Source organism: Staurois parvus, unplaced genomic scaffold (assembly GCF_062004578.1).
Source record: "Staurois parvus isolate SC_StPar_1 unplaced genomic scaffold, SC_StPar_1.0 ptg000142l, whole genome shotgun sequence".
Lineage (NCBI taxonomy): Eukaryota > Metazoa > Chordata > Amphibia > Anura > Ranidae > Staurois > Staurois parvus.
In genome coordinates this window covers 4,037,653-4,057,790 of record NW_028317938.1, presented here as the reverse complement: position 1 = coordinate 4,057,790, position 20,138 = coordinate 4,037,653, and the positions used below count along the sequence as shown (strand labels likewise).

The 20,138-nt window shown below is 38.2% G+C and overlaps 1 protein-coding gene across 1 annotated transcript in view; it reads right to left on the bottom strand.

Annotated features, from left to right (window-relative positions):
* Window positions 1–20,138, bottom strand: part of ACACA (acetyl-CoA carboxylase alpha) — a 535,652-nt gene that overhangs the window by 130,833 nt on the left and 384,681 nt on the right. The window contains exons 45-47 of the mRNA XM_089673600.1: window positions 15,842–15,985; window positions 13,496–13,616; window positions 7,307–7,403 (exon numbers count right to left, since the gene is read on the bottom strand). Of these exons, the coding sequence (XP_089529726.1) occupies window positions 7,307–7,403; window positions 13,496–13,616; window positions 15,842–15,985 (362 nt within the window). The remainder of the gene's footprint in view (window positions 1–7,306; window positions 7,404–13,495; window positions 13,617–15,841; window positions 15,986–20,138) is intronic.

Here is a 20,138-nt window from a genome sequence, read left to right as displayed (position 1 = left end):
GTCACAATATGTAATTTTCAAAGTTCCCGCCATTCCGTCTTGACGCTCGCAGGGGACGGAACCCAGATGACAGATGCCGGCATCGGCTGGAGGACATTGCAGGAGACACTGCAGGAGGGACATCGCGGGAGCGCAGGACAAGGTAAGTGACCCCGGAGCAGCGCCGCATGGTAAGCCCAAGTGTAGCTCACGGTTACCGCTTTTGGTACTGAAACTTTACCCCGAGCTACACTCAGGAATATCGCCAGGGGGGTTAAGGCTCCTATTAATGTGTTTTTTCATTTTTCTTTCTCAGTTGTTCACAAAAATAAGTAGCTGAAACTGAAAGGACTGAATAACAATCACAATTAATCTTTATTTGCTGGATGACTCAGTCTGAGGTTTCAGTAAGACAAGCAGCAGCTCGAAGCAGGCTGCATCTGTTGTACTGGCTTCAGATTAAAAACTAAAAACATCAGAATAAAAACTAATATAAAAAAAATTTAAAAAATTGACCCAACGCCTTAACGTTTCTCTTTAACGTGTTTTTTTCATATTTAAGCAGCACTTATTTCTGCAGATAATCTGGACAAGATCCACTTGCAAAAAAAACCCTGAAAAACTGAACAGGCAAAATTTCATTTTTTTCCATCCAGTAAACATATTTGCTAATATTTAAATGAATGTCAAAATAGATTTGTTCTAAAGAAGAGACAGGGCCCTTCAATATTTGATACATTCCCTCTTTTTCTGTGTTATGCATTATAATTATACAATATACAGTATATATATATATATATATATATATATATATTTTTTTTTTTTTTTTTTTAATTGTTAATAAATAAGCAAAAAAATAATTGCATTGCTCTTACAACAGTACTGAAATTGTGACAAGAAACCAATACCATTGCATAAAATCATCTACTTTTCCCAGTGCTTCCCCATTTTCTCTCCCCTTACAATAAAATCTGCACTAAAATTTGAGGCTGCACAAATATATGTAAAAAGTATTTTGCAAATAGCTGTAAAGTGGTAGTTCATAACTAGACATAAAAATTACCTATATTACTTAGTTCGGCAAACAAAGCCCTTTATTGTATTTTATTTTTAATCACTTCCCGTCCGACCCATGTACATAAACGGCCAGACGGGAGCAGTGCAGGAACAGGTGACCGTTTATAAAACGACCTCCGCATGCACTGCCTGTGTACGCTCCCTGGGAACACTGGGAACAACGAATGCCAATCGCTGTACGGGACCTCTGTGTGAGGTCCCGATCATGTGATCACTGATTGGCCAATCAGTGATCACATGAATAGTGAGAACATGAACACTTCCTGACATCATTGCTTACTACTTGTGAAATCTGTGAATGATCACAGAGGTCACATGGTACAAGGCTATTCACAACAGCCTTGTACCATGTGACAAGCTGTGATCAATCACAGCTCTCACAGTATTTCTCAATGGCTGCAAAAATGCAGCCAGAGAGAAGGAGAAATTATTGATTTTACATCCTTTATGGGTGTAAAAGTAAGCAGTTTAAAAAAAGAAAAAAAAATCTTCATCACCACCCACAACTAGTACAGTGTCACTGCTAGGGTGACAGCATGTTAAAAAAAAAACAAAAACATAAATTATAATATAAAAAAAAAAATAAAAATGTAAAAAAATGTTTTGGAAAATTATAATTTTTGGTTATAAACTAATTTGGGTTTCTTTTTTTTACTAAAAAGATAGCTGAATACATTTTGGCCAAGATTGTTGGAGAAAGATTATTTGCAAAATTTTATAAAAAACACTTTTTTTTCAAAATGTTTGGACATTTAATTTATATAGCAAAAAAATAAAAATCCCAGTGGTGAATAAATACCACCAAAAAAAAGTTTTACCTGTCTCAAAAAAAATCCTAAAAAATTCATATGGGTACAGTGTTGCATGACCGCGCAATTGACATTCAAAGTGTGATAGCACTGAAAGCTGAAAATTGGCCTGGCCAGGAAGAGGGTGAAAGGCGTCTGGACTTGAAGTGATTAAATAGGCAATCAATTAGTATTAAATTCTTTAATCATTGTTTCAGTAAAGCATCACCAAAGAAACTCTGCATAGCACTTGGTGACAGCACTGAAATGTGGAATAAAAATGGAATTTTTTTTTTGTGATACAGGCAGGGACACAGATAAAGGGAAAAAAAAACATTTATCTGGAAGTTCCGCTTTAAACCTCCATGATACAAATATTTAATTGCAAAAAACTGTTTTAGATCCAGAGCTCATGACTTATGTAATGAAACCGCAAGCTAATGATAAATGTCTTTATTGGAGAATTATAGTTATTTATGGAATGGGGAAAAATGACTCAAAACAACTTCTGCTTTCCATTATACTTCATATAAATTTTATCAGTCCCTGCACATGGAGATGCTACATCTTGTTTTATGGCACATCCTCGGACTATGAGCCAGAGTATAATAAAAGACAATTTACAGCCAAGAACACATATATTACGAACATACAGTACACACAAAAAGATGAGTTTTGGAGGCACTTACAGGAACCATTCCCCAAAGAATACAGTTATGTCTATTACTTCCTTTTCTTGTCAAAATGTCACTGCTTTGAAAGAGACCAATTCCCGTTTTTCTACATTTGTTGTACCTTAGAGCCCAGAGACTCAAAGTGAAAGGAAAGAAAAGTTAACTTAAATGTTTGAAGGCTTATTTAGTTAAGTGTTTTAGGTGCACCCTAAAAGCACCTGCCGAGATGGCCTAATCAATGCATGTAAATCTAAAGGAGTATTAAATTTGGAGCTCTACTAAAAACCATCAAGTTGTAGAAAAAATAAGTTGTCTTTATAAGAAGAAAAAAAAAAAAACGACTTCCATAACATGGAATATAATTGAAAATTTCCTAAAGAGGAACCTTAACACAAACAGGCCATGACTTCTATTCAAAAATTTGACTTGCCAGGGACGTGTAGAATTAACAGGCCAATAATTTTTAGCTGAGGAATGCCTCAAAAGGCTGATAGATTGCCAAGCCCCTTCTGCCAGAGGAAGGGAGGGGGGAAGGTCGAGCTGCCATTTTGTTGCCTCTGTTTTTAAAGTTGTGCATTGTTTTCTCCACATGCATGCAGCTACAGAGGTCAGGGAGAGCTTAAAATTAAATTAACCACTTGCCCTCCAGAGGATTTACCCCCCTTTCTGATCAGGCCATTTTTTGCGTTACGGCGCTGCGTTACTTTAACTGACAATTGCGCGGTCATAAAATGCTGCACCCAAATGAAATTTACGTCTTTATTTTTTTCATGAATTGAGCTTTCTTTCGATAGTATTTGATTGCCTGTGCGGTTTTTATTTTTTGCGCTATAAACAAAAAAAAGACCAATAATTGTGAGAAAAAAAACTTTTTGCTATTAAACATGTCCAGTAAAAAAATATAAAAAAATCAAATTTCATCAAAAATTTACACCAAAATGTATTCTGCAACACGTCTTTGCTAAAAAAAAAAATCCCAATACGTGTAAATTAATTGGTTGACATAAAAGTTATAGTGTTTACAAATGGCGGTATATATACTGGGACTTTTTATTTTTACTAGTAATGGCAGCAATCAGCGACTTATAGCGGGACTGCGGCATGCATTCTGACACTGGGCGGAACTGACTTGGTGTCACTGACATCCCCAGTGACACCAATACAGTGATCAGTGCTAAAAAAAAAATCCCTGACACTGTACTAATGGCACTGAGCATGAAGGGGTTAACATGAGGGGCGATCAAAGGGGTAACTGTGTGCTGAGAGTTTTACTAGGGGGTTGTGTCAGTTTGCTGCACTGTAAGCACACTGCTTTGGATGGCTGTGCTGTGCATAGCCATCCAAAGCAGTGTGCCCGAGATGACAGGGAGAAGTCTTAGTAAACAAAACAGTACTCCTCCTTGTTGGAGATCCTCGGAAATCACCGGGTGCTGGCGAGTAATCACCGGCTGGAACCCAATGATTGACAGCCGCGAATGGCAGCGTGGGTAGGGCGTGCTGCCCTGTTGCAATATTTTGCTATAGGGCGGTACGAAAGTGGTTAAAGGCAATTAAAAAAACAAAGAATAACAAAAACATTATATACCTGCTGTGGTTTTGCACAGAGCATCCCATATCCTCCTCTTCTCTGGTCTCCTGCCAGCACTCCTGGCTCCTTCCTCCTGCCAAGTGCCTCCAGAGCAAGCAACTTGCTATGGGGGCACCAAAGCAGGCTTGCTCCCAAGCCAACGCTCTGCATGTCCATTCACACACAGAGCCGTAGCCCCGCCCTCCCTATCTCTCTTCATTGGCTTACTGGCTGTGATTAACAATGGCTCCCGCTGCTGTCTCAGCCAATGAGGAGGGAGAGTCCCCGGAGAGCTCACGCAAGTATTAGGGGGGCTGAAGCATTTGTATAATAATACTTACTGATAATGCTGATACATTTTAACAGGTCAAAAAGATCAAAATAATCTTATAGTTGAGTAATGTACCAATAAAAGTATACATTTATAGTTTGTAATATATCTTACACAAACACATGAAGGCAGTCATAATTAGGCTCTGTTTCTTGATTTGCAATGCTACACATGGTTTTTCTGAACTGCCTCCTGTCACAATACAGTAGAGTGCTTTCATCAATTAGCTCCTGCTTGTAAAAGTTTGTTATTGTTTGCTAACTTATTAATTGCAAGCCATGTGGTAGCCATGGGCTAAGAGATTTTACTAAACAGGCTACTATGTGTATTACAGCCAATATACACACCCCAGCTAATTCCTTGGTCAGGTACAAATGATACCCCGGCAATACACCCCACCCCACAGCACTGCACTGATTTCCACTCAAGGAGCCAGGAATCCTGCAACTATTCCATCACAACCATTATGTAGAAGGAGTAATACAATGTCTGGCCAAATCATGAACATCCACCTTATTCACCTCTATTGTTACAGCCAGCAAATACCTGGATGATTTGCACCACATTTCTTACATGACTGTTGTGAAAACCTGAGCCAAGAGGGCGGAGGAGCTGGCTGCACCCAACGGGGCTAAGAATAAACTCTAGGAGCAGAGGGCAACATATTTACAGGCTGCATATGAAGGCTGAATCAGTGAACATGCTGCAAGCAGCACAGGAGCAGGTGAGGGTTGGATGGCCACAGGTAACCAAAGTCACTGTAGGCAGACATCAGGACTTGATTGAAGATAGTTCCCCTTGGCTCTGTAAAAAGGAGTAGCTGTGGAGAGATTCTTTCCACTGAATTACAGAAAAGAGAGCTTAATGTTCAGCACGCATGCCACTCCACCCAACGGGTGATGTCAGTGCTCAGTTCCACAATGTTAAGCCCTTTAGTTGTTGAAGCCAAAACAGGGAATTTTAAAAGAACTCAGCACCCAATGAAAATCAGACAGCTTCTGATGCTCAGTCTGACCAGTCTACTCACAGAGTGAGTCTCTAAGGACAGAGCAAGCTCTGAGGCACTGCCACCAGCTCTAAACCTGGAAAGTAACCCATGGTTAGCTTGTAAGCAGGAGAGGGTCTGGAAAGTTCTTTACGCAGAACACAGTGCCCAAAGTTCACTTCCAGGCTATCCCTTCAAGATCCTATCCAGTGGGGTCCAGGTGAGGCACTCCAAAAGCCTGGTTGAAGACAGCTTTGATGAATAGGTGCAAATAGAGAGAACAGCTCTTACAGCAGTGTAGAGAAGAGCCTTAATTGAAAAAGAAATGTTGAAAAGAGAGAAAATTGTGCTATCAAAAAGATAGAATCACCCATGATGGTAACTGCAGCAGGGACCAAGGGGTAAGGGGGGTATAGGGTGTTAGTTCACCTTTTCCTTTTTTGTGAAAAGGTGAATTTATACTTTAAAAACTTCTTGGGGTTGATTTACTGAAGACAAATAGGATGTTCACTTTGCACCATAGCTTGGTGAATGTGGTGAAGTTTCAATTTACAAAGAATACCCAATCATGTGAAAGCTAAAAAAAAAGCATTTTTTGTTAGCATATGATTGGATTATGGAAGTCAGTAGAACTTCACCTAATTCACGAAACACTGGGGTACATTACCTTACAATCAAACCCCTTATGTCCTTCAATAGATGAGCAAAAACCAGATACTACTCAGCTATCCCCCTGAGTATGACAATAATGTGAGACACATTTCTGTCTGAATAGAAATCAAAGGACTTATGAAATCCTGGAGGGGTGGGAGTCAGTGTACTGTACTGCTACCCTCAGTTCATACCTCAGTCAAAATGGCCTAGCGGTCCAGTTATGCATTAATTAAAGCAAATTCACTGCTATACTGCTATTCAGCAATCATTTTTACGGAAAATACATTGATAGAGACATCACCCATATACACAACACACATGTTGTTTTAGTATGCATCTGGTTTATATTTAGAACAATAAGAAGAATTAAAAAACTGAACTGCATCATAAAAAAAAAAATCACTACAGGTTTCACATTCTGTATTCCAATAGAGGCAGGAAAAGTAAGATTCTAGCATTCTTCAGATCATGGCATTAAATACTGCCCAACACAGATGCAGTAAAAGAATCAATATCTGAAATTGCCTCTTGCAAGAAAATAGCCAACCAAAGAGATAATTTGTAAAAGTCAGCAATACTTTATTGACCACTATTGACTGTGACTAAACTGAGCCTGTGGTCTATATTTACCAAAGGTGCCAAAGATCTGCTAGCTCTAGAAGAACTTTTGTAGTTTTATTGGATAAAAGATATGACTTTAGTAATACTATGCCCAAACAAAAAAAAAACATTCACACACAAGCACAGAACTTCCTGGCTAAAGATATGTGGACATATATAATTTTTTCTTTATTTACCATTTTACATTAAAACCACCATACCCTTTACAGAGGACTAGTTGTGTCATGTAGGGGCTCATTCAGATGGGCGATTAGTCCCATTCTCTTTGCAGAGCCACAGGCATATGCATGTGAAAGGGTTTTTAAGCCTCACATTCTACATGAAATGGCTTCCCCAAAGCCTCCTTATATCCAAACAGACAGTATGTCTATTATATGGGGCAGCACAACAGTTAGCCCTTCTGCATTGCAGCACTATGGTTATCAGCTTGAATCCCAACCACAATACTGGAAGCATGGAGTTTGCATGTTCTTTCTGTGCTTGTGTGGGTTTCCTGGGTAAATTGGCCCTAGTTTGTACATACAGATTGTAAACTCCTTGAGGACAGAGACTGATGTGAATAAAGATTATATGTAAAGCGATGCATAAACTGTCAGCACTATATAAATACTAATAACTAAATAAGCCTACCTGGCTCTTCCAACCACTACAGTCTGGGCCCATGGCTGCATAATTTCCATAAATGATCCATGGTCAAAAAATCCACTTAACCATTGTCCTTTCTGACCTGCAGAAATAAGAAATATGATTAAATATTTACATATGGCTCAATAGATGGCAATTCTGTGTTGATATATAATACAGTGTGAACAAATACAAAAGACAATTTATAATTGTTTAAAGCCCAATTCCAGGAAAAGTAAAAATGCTCCCTTGCAGTGGGGCTGCCCAGACACTGCAAGGGGCAAATTCTTGTTTATGTCTCGTTGACAGGAAAAGCAATTTTTTTTTATCCTACCTACTGCTCTCCAGGCAGATGGCCCAGCCCTATGTTCCAGCAGTTCCTCTGCATTCTCATGTCCAGTGCTGGGCTATGGGCCTTGCATCCATCTTTGTGGCATCAGAGGGCATCTGATCCCCAGAACATAGGGAAGAAGAGGCTGTGGAGTCCAGTCTGGCAGAACAGAGAAGCCTGCAGAGGATTGGGAATGTAATTTTTTTTTGCCAGTCACGAAAAAATTACATGTAGTATTTTGTCCCATTTCCCTAGTTTTCCCATAACGCTAGCTTTCAAGGTGGACAAGGCGCACACCCTTGCCACGTGGCTGTCCAACACCACAGCTAGCAAGAAGACACTGGCTTTGCTTTGTTGTGCCTGTCTCTGGCTCCCGGCACTTGCTTGAGACAAGCATGGCAAGAGGGATAGGAGGCTGGTATATCTCACATTCCTCAAGCCAGTGCTCGTCTTGTTAGCTGTCGTGATTGGCAGCTTGTACACCGAGGATGGAGGTGCCTTATCCAACATCGTACCTAGTGTTACTGGGCATCTAGAGAGATAGGACACAGTACTACACATATCTTTTTCCCATGGGAAACTCAATAATGGAAAAATTGAGAGTTCTTTAGAATAAGAAATATTTTATAATTTTATTTTCATAATGTTGTTTCAAACTTGTAAGTTTTTAAATTGATATCACGTAAATCTTTACTTTGCAAAAAAAAAAAAAACCTGACATACAGGGTGCACCTATGACACAGGAATGAAAGAACATCATGTTTTTCTTTTAAAGAGAAAGCATAGCAGACACCACCTCACACTCAGATGGCCATCTGAATACAGCAGACTGGGAGCAGGAAAGAAGGGGAAGAGCCACTGCTATGATTCATTCCATTGTGGATTACTGACTGGAATGAGAGGATGAGAATACAACATATTTCTATGTGATAAAAAAATAAATTTTATATATATATATATATATATATACACACACATATACACACATATATACACACACACTACTTAATATACATGTTCCCTTTTTGTTTTCTCTGTTCACCACTCCTATTCTGTTATTTTGCTTCACTTTGCTCTTTTTTTTTCTCATTGTACCCCATGCAATTTAGATCATTTTGCCACTTATACCATTTCCCTCTTTCCTTCTTTCTTTCTTTCTTTTTATTCCTTTTCTTAATTTTTACTTTGTCTTGCTGCCATTCCTAATTGTTGGCTAGTTACAACAGAGGTTCATTATATCACGTCAGGGTTGAGAAGTTGCCATGCAGTGCTCTGTCCTGGTCTGTAGAGTTTTCAACCACCAGCACACTTCCCACTGACCAGCCACTACTTGTAGTCCCCCTTGTGGGTAAGGTATACTTTATAGATGCTGGCATATTATTCTTTTCTCCTTTTTTGTGCCTTTATGATAAACTGCTCCTTAAGTAAGTATGTTTGCTATTTATGCCTAATTGGCTTGCTGGTACATGCAGTTCCTCTATTATATTATGACTGCTTTAAGTTTGCATTTGTGAATATTTCAAAGGTCATGCATCTGTACATTTTTCAAGTTTTTATTTGTAATGTATTTATGGTCACACGGTTGGCGATTAACATGGTGCGGTGGGTGGTGTGATCTACTGAAGGTGGTCTTTACCTTGTGAAAGGGAGACCTCCTGAAACATTGGCATAATAGAACTTTGTTATTCTTCTAATATTTCTCCACTGGAAAGTCTTGTGATTGCCTACTTTATTTTTGCCTGCACTTAGCGTGTGTGGAGCATATACATTAATTGCGTGCCGATACCACTTGAAAGCATATATATATATCATACACAGTATAACTAAATATAAATACACACACACAAACTTTGATTCAGCAGATTCCATGTGACCAATCACTTCCTCCTAGCCTACAGCATGTATTTGATCCTTTGCTCCGGAAACCTAAAATATTGAAAACTAAAAGACTGCAAGCAGACTGCACAGAAAACAGATTCATTTGAACCCCAACCTCTGAAATCATAAGCCTAAAACCAATTAAAAGAATGTCTCCTAGTGCTGTAACCTTTGCTGACTTAAAGTGGCAGGCAAGACTGTTTTATCATGGAAAAAAAAGCCTTGTAATTACTATGTTCTACATTGCAGGCTTCTTGGCCCTAGTGTACAGTGTAAGCATTCATTCTAGACCTATCTTCCTATCATAAGCCTGAGCTGCTGGTTTAGATTCTGGCCCAGTGTCTCATGTCATGTTGAAGAATCTCATAGCACTATCTTCTCTAATAAATGGCTTTAACTTTTCACCTAGGAGATATCTACTTTAACTTATCACCTGGAATCATCTGCTTTTCTTAACGCCTCCACTAAATTAAAATCTGAAAGCCCCCTGATTTGGAGCCAGGCTGGTGCTAGCCTTTCAGACAGCACGATGAATGGTCGCTGAGAGAATGTAAAAATATTATCCAAATACAGCAAGCTTTACTGACCACCTTTCCTTCAAGGAGTATGAGGAAAGCTGTAGATTGTAAATAGCTAGCAGGTTAGACACAACTGCTTTTCACATATAGTCAGTAAAAGAACAAGACCCGCCGAAGAAGAAAAAAAATCAAATGGCTTAGAACTCTGAAAATTAGATGACTCCGTGGAATAAAAATTTTAGTCAACTGTTACTGTTTTCAAACTTCATATTAGCCTATTACCTGAACAGATTTATCATTCCTAAATATTTCCTGGATTGAAAAAAAATAACGTTTAATTGTTCCAGAGAAAATGTGTTTAATTCTGTGCAGCCTTTCTTGTTATTTGCTCATCTCTGTAACCTTAGATTTTAAGAAGGTGACACCAGTATTCAGAGACAACAGCTTTCTGTAGTTATCTCTGGCCTGCTTATTGGCAGGAAAGCTACTAATGAGGTTGTCCCCATGAACATCTGCTTTAAAGTGGAACTTTAGTTGAACCAAATTGCTAGATTTGTTTTTCTTGTCAGCAGAAGTGACTTTGCAAGACTTTTATGCTTAAACTTGATCTGTCCCCTTCCAACTTTTTATTATAGTGTACACTGCCTGTGGAGCATGTGCAGTGAAGTATACATTCCTAGTTCATTCCAGGACAATGTAACTCCTTCTATACCAGAATAACATTCTAAATTGTGTGGGAAAGCATGATGAAGAAAAGCAAGGAATAGTTCTGACCTGTCTGCATCGGAGGAGGGAAAATGGAGGAAAATTTGGCGTGATGCTCACATATCTTATTTATTTTTTTATTTCAGGTACTTATATAGCGCTGTCAGTTTATGCAGCACTTTACATATATACAGTATTGTACATTCACATCAGTCCCTAACCCTCAAGGAGCGTACAATCTAAGGTATATCTGGTGAATACTTGCACATTATGGCAAGAGTAGCAAACTTACAGTTCTGCTTTAAAAGAATATTGATGATGTATTAAGGCGATGAGCATTTTCAGAAAGAGATCAATAATAACAGCTTTCATATTTCTCCATTTTGGACAAACCATAGTGTACTGTGACAGAGCTCATCTTTCAAGTATTATTGCAATATTTTATGCTCAATATTGCATATATGCGGTGCGGGAAACACAGTGAATCTTGAGCGTTTCCTGCATCGCATTAAAATCGCCATCTGCCACTGGTCTCAATGTTAAATTATTACAATAACAGGTTGGTTTGTTTCAACTATACAAGTGTGTACACTGTGTGTACCTGATTTGTGCACCAAAAAAGATGAGTCTCTTCAATTTTTATACATTTTTATAAACATTGGTTTTTATGTGGAGAGCACTATACTTCCTTCTTTATTCTGAGTGTATTGAAAAAATTCATCCATAGATTGCAGAGGATGGAGATGGATTGAGAAGCCCCAGTGGTGTGGAGGGAACCATTACTCTTGTGGTATAGGTGACCCCACTATGAGGGGCAAGCACATTAGACCTTGTTGTGAGGTCTACTAAAAAGATGAGAGAATATTTTTGTCGGTGGAGGGGTATCTGCATGTGGTGTTTATTAACTACTTCCTGCCCGGTCTATAGTAAAATGACGGCCGGGTGAGCCTCTCGTCCCTCTGGTAGGGCGTCATATGATGTCCTTCCCGGATTGCGCATGCCCTCAGGGCCGCGCTGTGGTGAGATCTGTCACCAGCTGTGTACCTCAGACATGGTGACAGATCTGTGTACCGGCCCTGTTGCCAGTACCATGTGACCTGCTGTGACCAATCACAGCAGGTCACTTGGCAGTTGTATACAATGGATGGCTTCTTTGCTGTAAGCAATCAAATGAGTTAAAAAAAAAAAAAAAAAAAAAAGATCACTTCCCCAAAGTAGTACAATGTTACTATGGTAACATTATACTACTTTGGGCATAGTGTATTATGGAAAAAAAAATCTTAAAAAGAGAAAAAAATTTAATAAAAAAATGAAAAAATAATTATCATGCCATGAAATACGTTGGACTGTCTACTTTGCAAAAAGGGGTCATTTGGGGGATATCTGTACTGTTCTGACATTTTTGGGCCTCAAGAAATTAGATTGGCTGTCAGTACTTCAGGACTGATCAATTACCAGATATATCCCATAGTTTGTGAAATCTATAACTTTCCTACAAACTAAATAATAAATACTGATTTTGGTTATTTACACCAAAGAAATGTAGCAGAATACATCTTGGCCTAAATTTATGAAGAACAATTATTTATTTGCAAACTTTTATAACAGAAACAAAGAAAAATGTGTTTTTTTTTTCAAAATTTGCAGTCTTTTTTTGTTAATTTAGCAAAAAAATACCACCAAAAGAAAGCGCTAGTCGTGTGAACAAAATGATAAAATTTTAGTTTGGGTACAGTGTTGCATGGCCATGCAATTGTCATTCAAAGTGTGAGAGCTCTGAAACCTGAAAATTGGCCTGGGCAGGAAGGGGGTAAAAGTGCCCGGTATTGAAGTTGTTAAAAAGAAAAATAAAAAAACACAGTAACTCATACAAAGGATGACTTGGCTGGATTATTGGACAAAAAGCATTGTTTCAAAATATATGGACACTTGGAATCTGTCTTTGTTTAATCACAGTTTATGGTGTGAATTGCTTACATATAAATGCATATGTTGTATGCATGTCCATCAAATACATTTATTATTTTTTTTATTTTTCATGTGATGTAATATTGATATGATAACATGATAATTTGTCACTAAGAGTATCTGTACTGTGCAGCATGGAGTCACTTATATTATTAACGTTAAATTAATGACACCCCAAAACAGGTCGCTAAACGCAGTGCGATCGCAAGAATTTGATCGTATGGGTGTGAATACCCATGCAATTCGAGTCAGGTGTGGCAAAAAAAAAAAAAAAAGAAGATGCCTGCACTTTTTTCGTGTGGGTGCAGTGCAAACTGAGCCCATACAAAATGAATAGGCTAAAATCGCACTGCAGAGAATCACATGTCACTTAAATAGGAATGCGGTGTGATTCCTATCCGAATCACATGTGGTGTCCTGCACCGCACAAGTGCAAACCCAGAAGTGTGAACCCAGGCTAAAAGAAACCCAATGGTTAATTTATATGCAGCTAAGTATATAGATAGCATATGGCAACTTTTAAAGCACTCTAAATTAAATATATCTTGAAACTTCATGCAAGGTACTCCAAGCACACGAAACTCACAGGTGAACAGGAACAGCTGTCAAATTATAGAAGGGAGAACATGCTGGAATCCCCAAAACATATAAGTAGTAAGGGGAAGACTTAGCCCACCAGATCCCACCTATAACTTATATAAATATATTCTACATCATTTTTGGTTCTACTAACCATAGTGGAAAAATTGCATTTCTTTTAAACAATAAAAAAAATCATAATAAAATGAAACATACTTGGGTGAGGTTTTCCAGCTAGCAGCCATCTGGGATCATAAGGAGCCTTAGTAGGAACAAAGTCAATTGGTCTGTCAATTGCATCCTTCGGTGTTATTATAGGAACAGGACTGGACATACACTGGAAAAAAAAGACAATATCTCATGATGGAGAACATTTCCTAGATAAGCTGTCAGTGTCAGAAAACAGTCAAGTGATAATGGAAGTCATTCAAATGTGTGAAGCATGTTACTAAGAACCAGATGGGTAGCATTATGCATACTGAAAAATAACACAAACTGTTTTAAAATTATTTGGAATCAATAAAAAAAAAAAAAAAATTGCATCTTTGAATGTATTTGAACTTTTTTGTTCTATACAGAACAATTTAATAGATACAACTCAATAGAGCTATTATATGTTTAACCCCTTTACCGAAGGGTAAAACAAATCTTAATGCCTAAGCACAATTTTGCAATGTTGACTTGTGTTAGTAAAACCGTACATATCATCACAGCTACTTTGTACATTCAGGTGAATTATACCGCGTTTTTTTCAGGACAAATTGGGCTTTGATTTGGTGGTAAATGGTAATGGATATCTCCTGATTTTTTTTTATCATCAAAGAAAAACTAGCCCAAAATAGTAAAAAAATTTGTAGCTGTGTGTTTCTTGTTACTACCATAACCTACCATCAAAGAACAACTCAAAATAAATTTTCCAGCTCTTGATGATACCATATACGTTTATGTTATTTGTTGTTTGTACCTGTAGTACAGCCCAGAAACAATAGTGCGCATTTTAACCTAAAACACACTGACACTAAGGGCTCGTTCACACTTGGCTGTTTTACAAACGCTTGCCAAACGCCCCTATAGCGTCGTAGGTCGTTTGCGGAGCGGCACCATAGACTAGAATAGGAGGCTTCAACGCCTCCTGACTTGACCAGAGGCATCCGTTTTGCCACGACGCAAACGCTCCCATTAGAACAGCACCATGTGCTGTAATGTGCAGAATTGGCAGAGGCGTTTGGGAAGCGGTAAAAACGCTTCCCAAATGCCTCTCTGCCGCCTGCACACAACGCTAGTGTGAATGTAGCCTAACTGATACTGATACCAATTTGAAAAAAAATATTTTTTTTTTAAATCCTGACCTTTGACCCAAACACTTACTCTGGCACTGAACTAGATCAAACCTTGATCTAGGTATTTTTCCTTTAATTTTTTAATATTTTTTTTTTTAACAAACTTTTTTTTGCTCTATGCCAGGCGTTAAAGAGATACAATGTATCTCTCTCCGCCATTCGTAGAGAAAAAAAAAAAAACGGGGGCAGGCTATACAGTGTCTTATCACTGTGGTAGCCAATCAGAGGCTATCACAGTGATCTTGTGACCCGGAAGCGGGAGTCCTAGGTCCCGATTGTTAGAATGGGACCCGGGGCTCTCAGTGACACCCCGGTCTTTGTGCTGGGAGAGCGCTGTGCGGCGCACTCCCAGCAGAAAGACAGGTATGCAAATATGCAGCCTCACGGGAAAAAGCCCAGTTCTGTGAGGCCACATATTTGTGTGACGTAGGCTCGAAGGGGTTAAACAGAAACTGATGTTCCTAACGTAGGCTATTCATTTTACAAGGGAGTTTTTCCTTGGCTTAGTGAATGAGGTAAAGCACTGCTGACTATCATCCAATCTTGTGCAAGCAAAAATACATTTTTTTTTATTTTTCATTACTTTTGACTTGATATTGTTTGCAAAGTGAATTTTCACCACATTAACTAAGCTAAAGCTTACTACACATCTCGCATACATCTAAAAGATTCCTTCATCCATGCTGAGCAGCATGAACGGAAAAATCTCCCACTTGGAAATAGTATTTTAACAGCCATCCACGCCTTCTGTCAAAATACCAGAACAGTAGTTGAACCTGATTGGATGCAACCACTGTTCGGATGATAACTTTCCAGCTGGCTCTTTTGATTTATCAGTTGAGGAAAGTGGGGTGGGAAGGGGATAACAAGACCAGCCATGTAGTACATTTCAGATGGCTTATCAGGAATTTGAATAGTGTATGGCCAGCTTAAAAAAAATGTCTTTCAAAGAGAACAGCCTATTCTTTTGCATGCATAGTAGAGACATGGGAAGGAAATGGAAGAGTCTGCTAAGCTCCTGAAATGCTAGCACATGCTGTGTATCTGTACAGTACATGATCTAGCTTTCTAACGCAGTTCATCTTATATTGTAGACTAGGCCAGATAAATGTTAGAGTACAAGTTTCATAGAAGTTTGATAGACAGAACCTTATGTTTTCGTATACGTTATAAAGTGAACTCATATTTTAGCTACTGTATGGTGTACTTTAGGAAAACATACCTTTGGCATGTAAGAAAGCCACTGCAAAATAGTGTACACTCCTTCAAAGTCATCATACACTGTGGCATGTGTGACTCCATTGTTATGCATGATTTGGATTCCACCAAGCTGATTGTTAGATGTGTAGACTTCCCGACCAAGAACCTTGAAAAATAAAAAGCTGAATTAACCAAGTACCGAATTACATTCTCCTTATGGTTGTTTGGGGAGGAGAAGAAAAGGTAAGATGGAAATAAAGCCATACATTGAACTGAAATATCAAATGACAAATCAAAACAAATTAGTCTCTCTCAAAACATACAGTAAAATATATAAGGCTTTAAACTTTCTATTCTGGGCTATACAGGGTAAAACAAGAACGTGTATAAAGTCAAGGTTTTCAAAATTAACCACTTCAATACCGGGCACTTTTACCCCCTACCCAGGCAAATTTTCAGCTTTCAGTGTTGCTGCAGTTTGAATGGCAATTGCACGGTCATGCAACACTGTATCCATAAACATTTTTTATATTTTTTTCACACAAATAGAGCTTTTTTTAGTGGTATTTAATGCCCACTGTGTTTTTTATTTTTTGCTAAATAAACAAAAAAAACCCCTGAAACTTTTGAAAAAAAATGCATTTTTCTTCGTTTCTGTTATAAAATGTTGCAAATTAATAACATTTCTTCATATATTTAGGTCAAAATGTATTCTGCTACATTTCTTTGGTAAAAATACCCCAAATTAGTGTATATTATTTAGTCTGAAGGAAAGTTAGAGTCCACAAACCATGGTATATATATCTGACAATCGATCATTCCTGATGTACTGACAGCCCATTTCATTTCTTGAGCCCCGAAAATGCCAGGATAGTACAAATACCCCACAAATTACCCATTTTTGGAAAATAGACAGTCCAAGTTATTTAGTAAAAGGCATGGCGAGTTTTTTGGAGGTTGTAATTTTTTGGAAAATGTACAAATTAAAAAACACTTTTTTTTTTTTTTTAAACATATTGTAACTAGTCCAGTACAGTGTTATTATATAAAACTGGTGTGGCAGTGATCAGGTGACAGTATGTAAAATAAAAATAATAATAATTTTTTTCAAAATGTTCTATTATTTTTTATGACATAATTTTTTCTTTTTTTTCAACACACTGTGATCAAAGCAACACAAAAGTTACCATAGTAACATTGAACTACTCTGGGCAAGTGGTCAGGATTTTTTTTTTTTTACAATTATAATTGCTAATACCAATGTATTTCACTGATATTTGCAATCATTGTTACTGCGTGAAACTGGTTCATTCAGTCTTTTGTTGTGATTAGCTGTGATTGGGCAAAGCACATCACATGATACAGATGGGTTGTGATTGGCCCTGTCTGTACCATGTGACTGCCTTGACCAATCACAGCAAACACAATTTTTTACAATGGATGGCATGACAGGAAGACTTCCATTTTATACAATTGACATATGATTGGTCACAGTGGTCACATGACACTGGCAACAGGCCGGTGTAGTGATATGTCATCGGCAGTGTCCCGTGGACACAGCCTGTGGCAGATCGTGCCACTGAGCAGCCCTGCATCCGCATGAGTGGCTACTTTTGACAGGACATCATATGACACCCAGTTACAAGGAGGAGTGTCCCGCCCGGCCATCAATCTGCTATAGACAGGGCAGGAAGGTGTTATTATTAAACAACACATAATGTACAGTTATCCGTTAAATCAGGCTTGTCCAACCTGGGGACCACATGTGGCCCAAGTTGGCTATGAATGTGGCCCAACACAAAATCGATAACTTAATTAAAAATATTGATTTTTTTTTTTTTTAATTTGTAAAAAATGCATTTACACTTAGCAAACACATGCAGTCAAAGAAAAAATTGACAGTGTCTGTACTGGACTTGTATAAGTTTTATCTTCCCAAAGAACAATCTCCCACTCTTCACAATCACGCCTTATTCATGTCATCAGTTTTCGGCAGCACCTATATTTGTGAGCAACTATTTTCAAGAATGAAGCACGCAAAGGGCAAAATTAGAACCAAAATATCTGATGAGCACCCTGAGAATTCATAGAGAAATGCTACTACATCCATCAGATATTGATATGTAAGTTTATCGAAAACATTGTCAAATATCACACTAGTTTTATGGTTCCCACTTGTACTTTTATATTAAAAATATTACAAAAAAAATAAAGTTTTATTACTCAGGTAGGTACATTCTCTAGATCAGTGATCAATTACTTGTGATCTGCCCGACTTTGTTTGCTCATCAGCTATGCTTATTGTTAGTGTATTTTATGTGTGGTCCAAGACTTCTTGCAATGTGGCCCATGAAAGTTCAAAAATTGGACACCCATGTTTTAAATTAAACTGTGTGTATTATTATGGTTTCAATAAGTATTAGATTATATTTTGCAGTAATTTATGCAAAAATCCCCAAAATTTCAAAGAGTTTATATTGTTTTTCTCATAACTGTAACTTCCTGGATCAACACATCATCACAATATAAACTAGTTATTATAACTGTGGATGCCAACTGAGTGCAAGAAAAACATATAATTGATTTAAAATTCCACTACTGATTTCACCACTAAAATGTTGTATAGAAGGGTGTATTTTTGGTTAGCTGTTGGTCATCCATCAAGCCATACTGTGCCCAAGCGATCTGTACACCAAAATTAGTATCTGCAGTGCAGAATTTGTTTTGCATGCCTGAATCATCAAACAGCAAGTACAACGTTTCTTTGTTGAGTCTGATAAAATGGTCCATGTTTGTCATTTGGAGTTTGCAGTTCTTGTACTGTGATCCTAATTGCTACTTTGGTCACAATCCCATCCTGTTTTTTGGTTTTCATTGTTTCTCTGCCACCTGCGTTGACTTTCTCCCTGTGATATAATACAGTTTCAACAGATTTAACTCTCCAGTTTCTTATCTCAAAACATAAAGAAATGACAGATATTTAAAAAAAAAAGCTATAAATTCCCATTAACATTTAGCTCATCCATACCACAGACCCTTTTCCAGATGAAAGGGTCCAACTCTCAAAGCACCAAAGCTTAGAGTTAGAGTGTCTATAGCCAAGTATAGTTTGCCCTCAAGAGCATTTCACTTGCATTTAACATTTGATTGAGATGCCACTAAGACCCTTCAGTGTTCACTGACAGTTGCATTTGACCTCCTTCTGATCTACATTTCAACGCCTAAGCTGCATAGATAAAAATAATAATAAACTTATTTTATATACGCCTTTAACCGCTTTCCCGCTGCGCTATAGCAGATATACTGCTACAGGGCGGCAGGGGTGCGCAAAATCACGTACATATACGTGATTGTGCATTTCTGGGTAGGGGGCGCGTGCCTCGGCTGTCAATCGCCAGGTCCCAGCTGGTGATTACCCGCCGGCGCCCAGTGATTGTTCAGTAATTGCCGAGCATCTCCTGTCAGCTCGTGCAAAGCAGTGTTCTTACAGTGAAGCACACAGACACAAGTAAAACAGCACACAGGTAACCCTTTGATCACCCCATATGTTAACCCCTTTTTGCCCAGTGCCATTAGTACAGTTTTTTTTTTTAGCACTGATCACTGTATTGGTGTCACTGGGATGTCAGTGACACCAAGTCAGTTCCCCCCAGTGTCAGAATGCCCGTTGCAGTCCTGCAATAAGTCGCAGATCACCGCCATTACTAATAATGGATGCAGCTATGTTTCTCAAATGGAAAAAAGTTGTTCTGAAAGCATTTTGTACATGTGGATCAAAAGTTAAACTAGCATTAAATATCACCCCTAGATTTTACAGTTTAGACTGAGAGCTCACGTACAATACCATCTATGGATAGGCTTCCAGGACTGGCCCTACATAATTGATGGTAGTGCCAATAAGCATTATTTCAGTCTTGTCATAGTTCAATTGAAGGAAATTGCAGGCCATCCAAGTATTTATATCACAAGTATAGTTGAGAGAAGCAGCCAAAGAAGAATCCGGTTTAGTGTGGATGGATTGTCATCAGCATAGAAGTGATAATTGAGCTCATGTGATCTAAGCAGTTGGCCATGTGGAAACATGTAAATGCTAAAAAGTAAAGGACCCAAGCTTGAGCCATGAGAATCACCAAACTTGACTGGGTCAACTTCAGACTGGAATCAGCCAAGAGTAACAAAGTGACAGTGATCAGTAAGATATTACCTAATCCAGTATGAAAACAGTATGAAAGGCAGAACAAAGATCCAGTAGAATAATATGAACCTCTTGTTAAGCTGATTTTGCTTTCCTATTGGAAAACGTCAGCATTTCCTTTTCT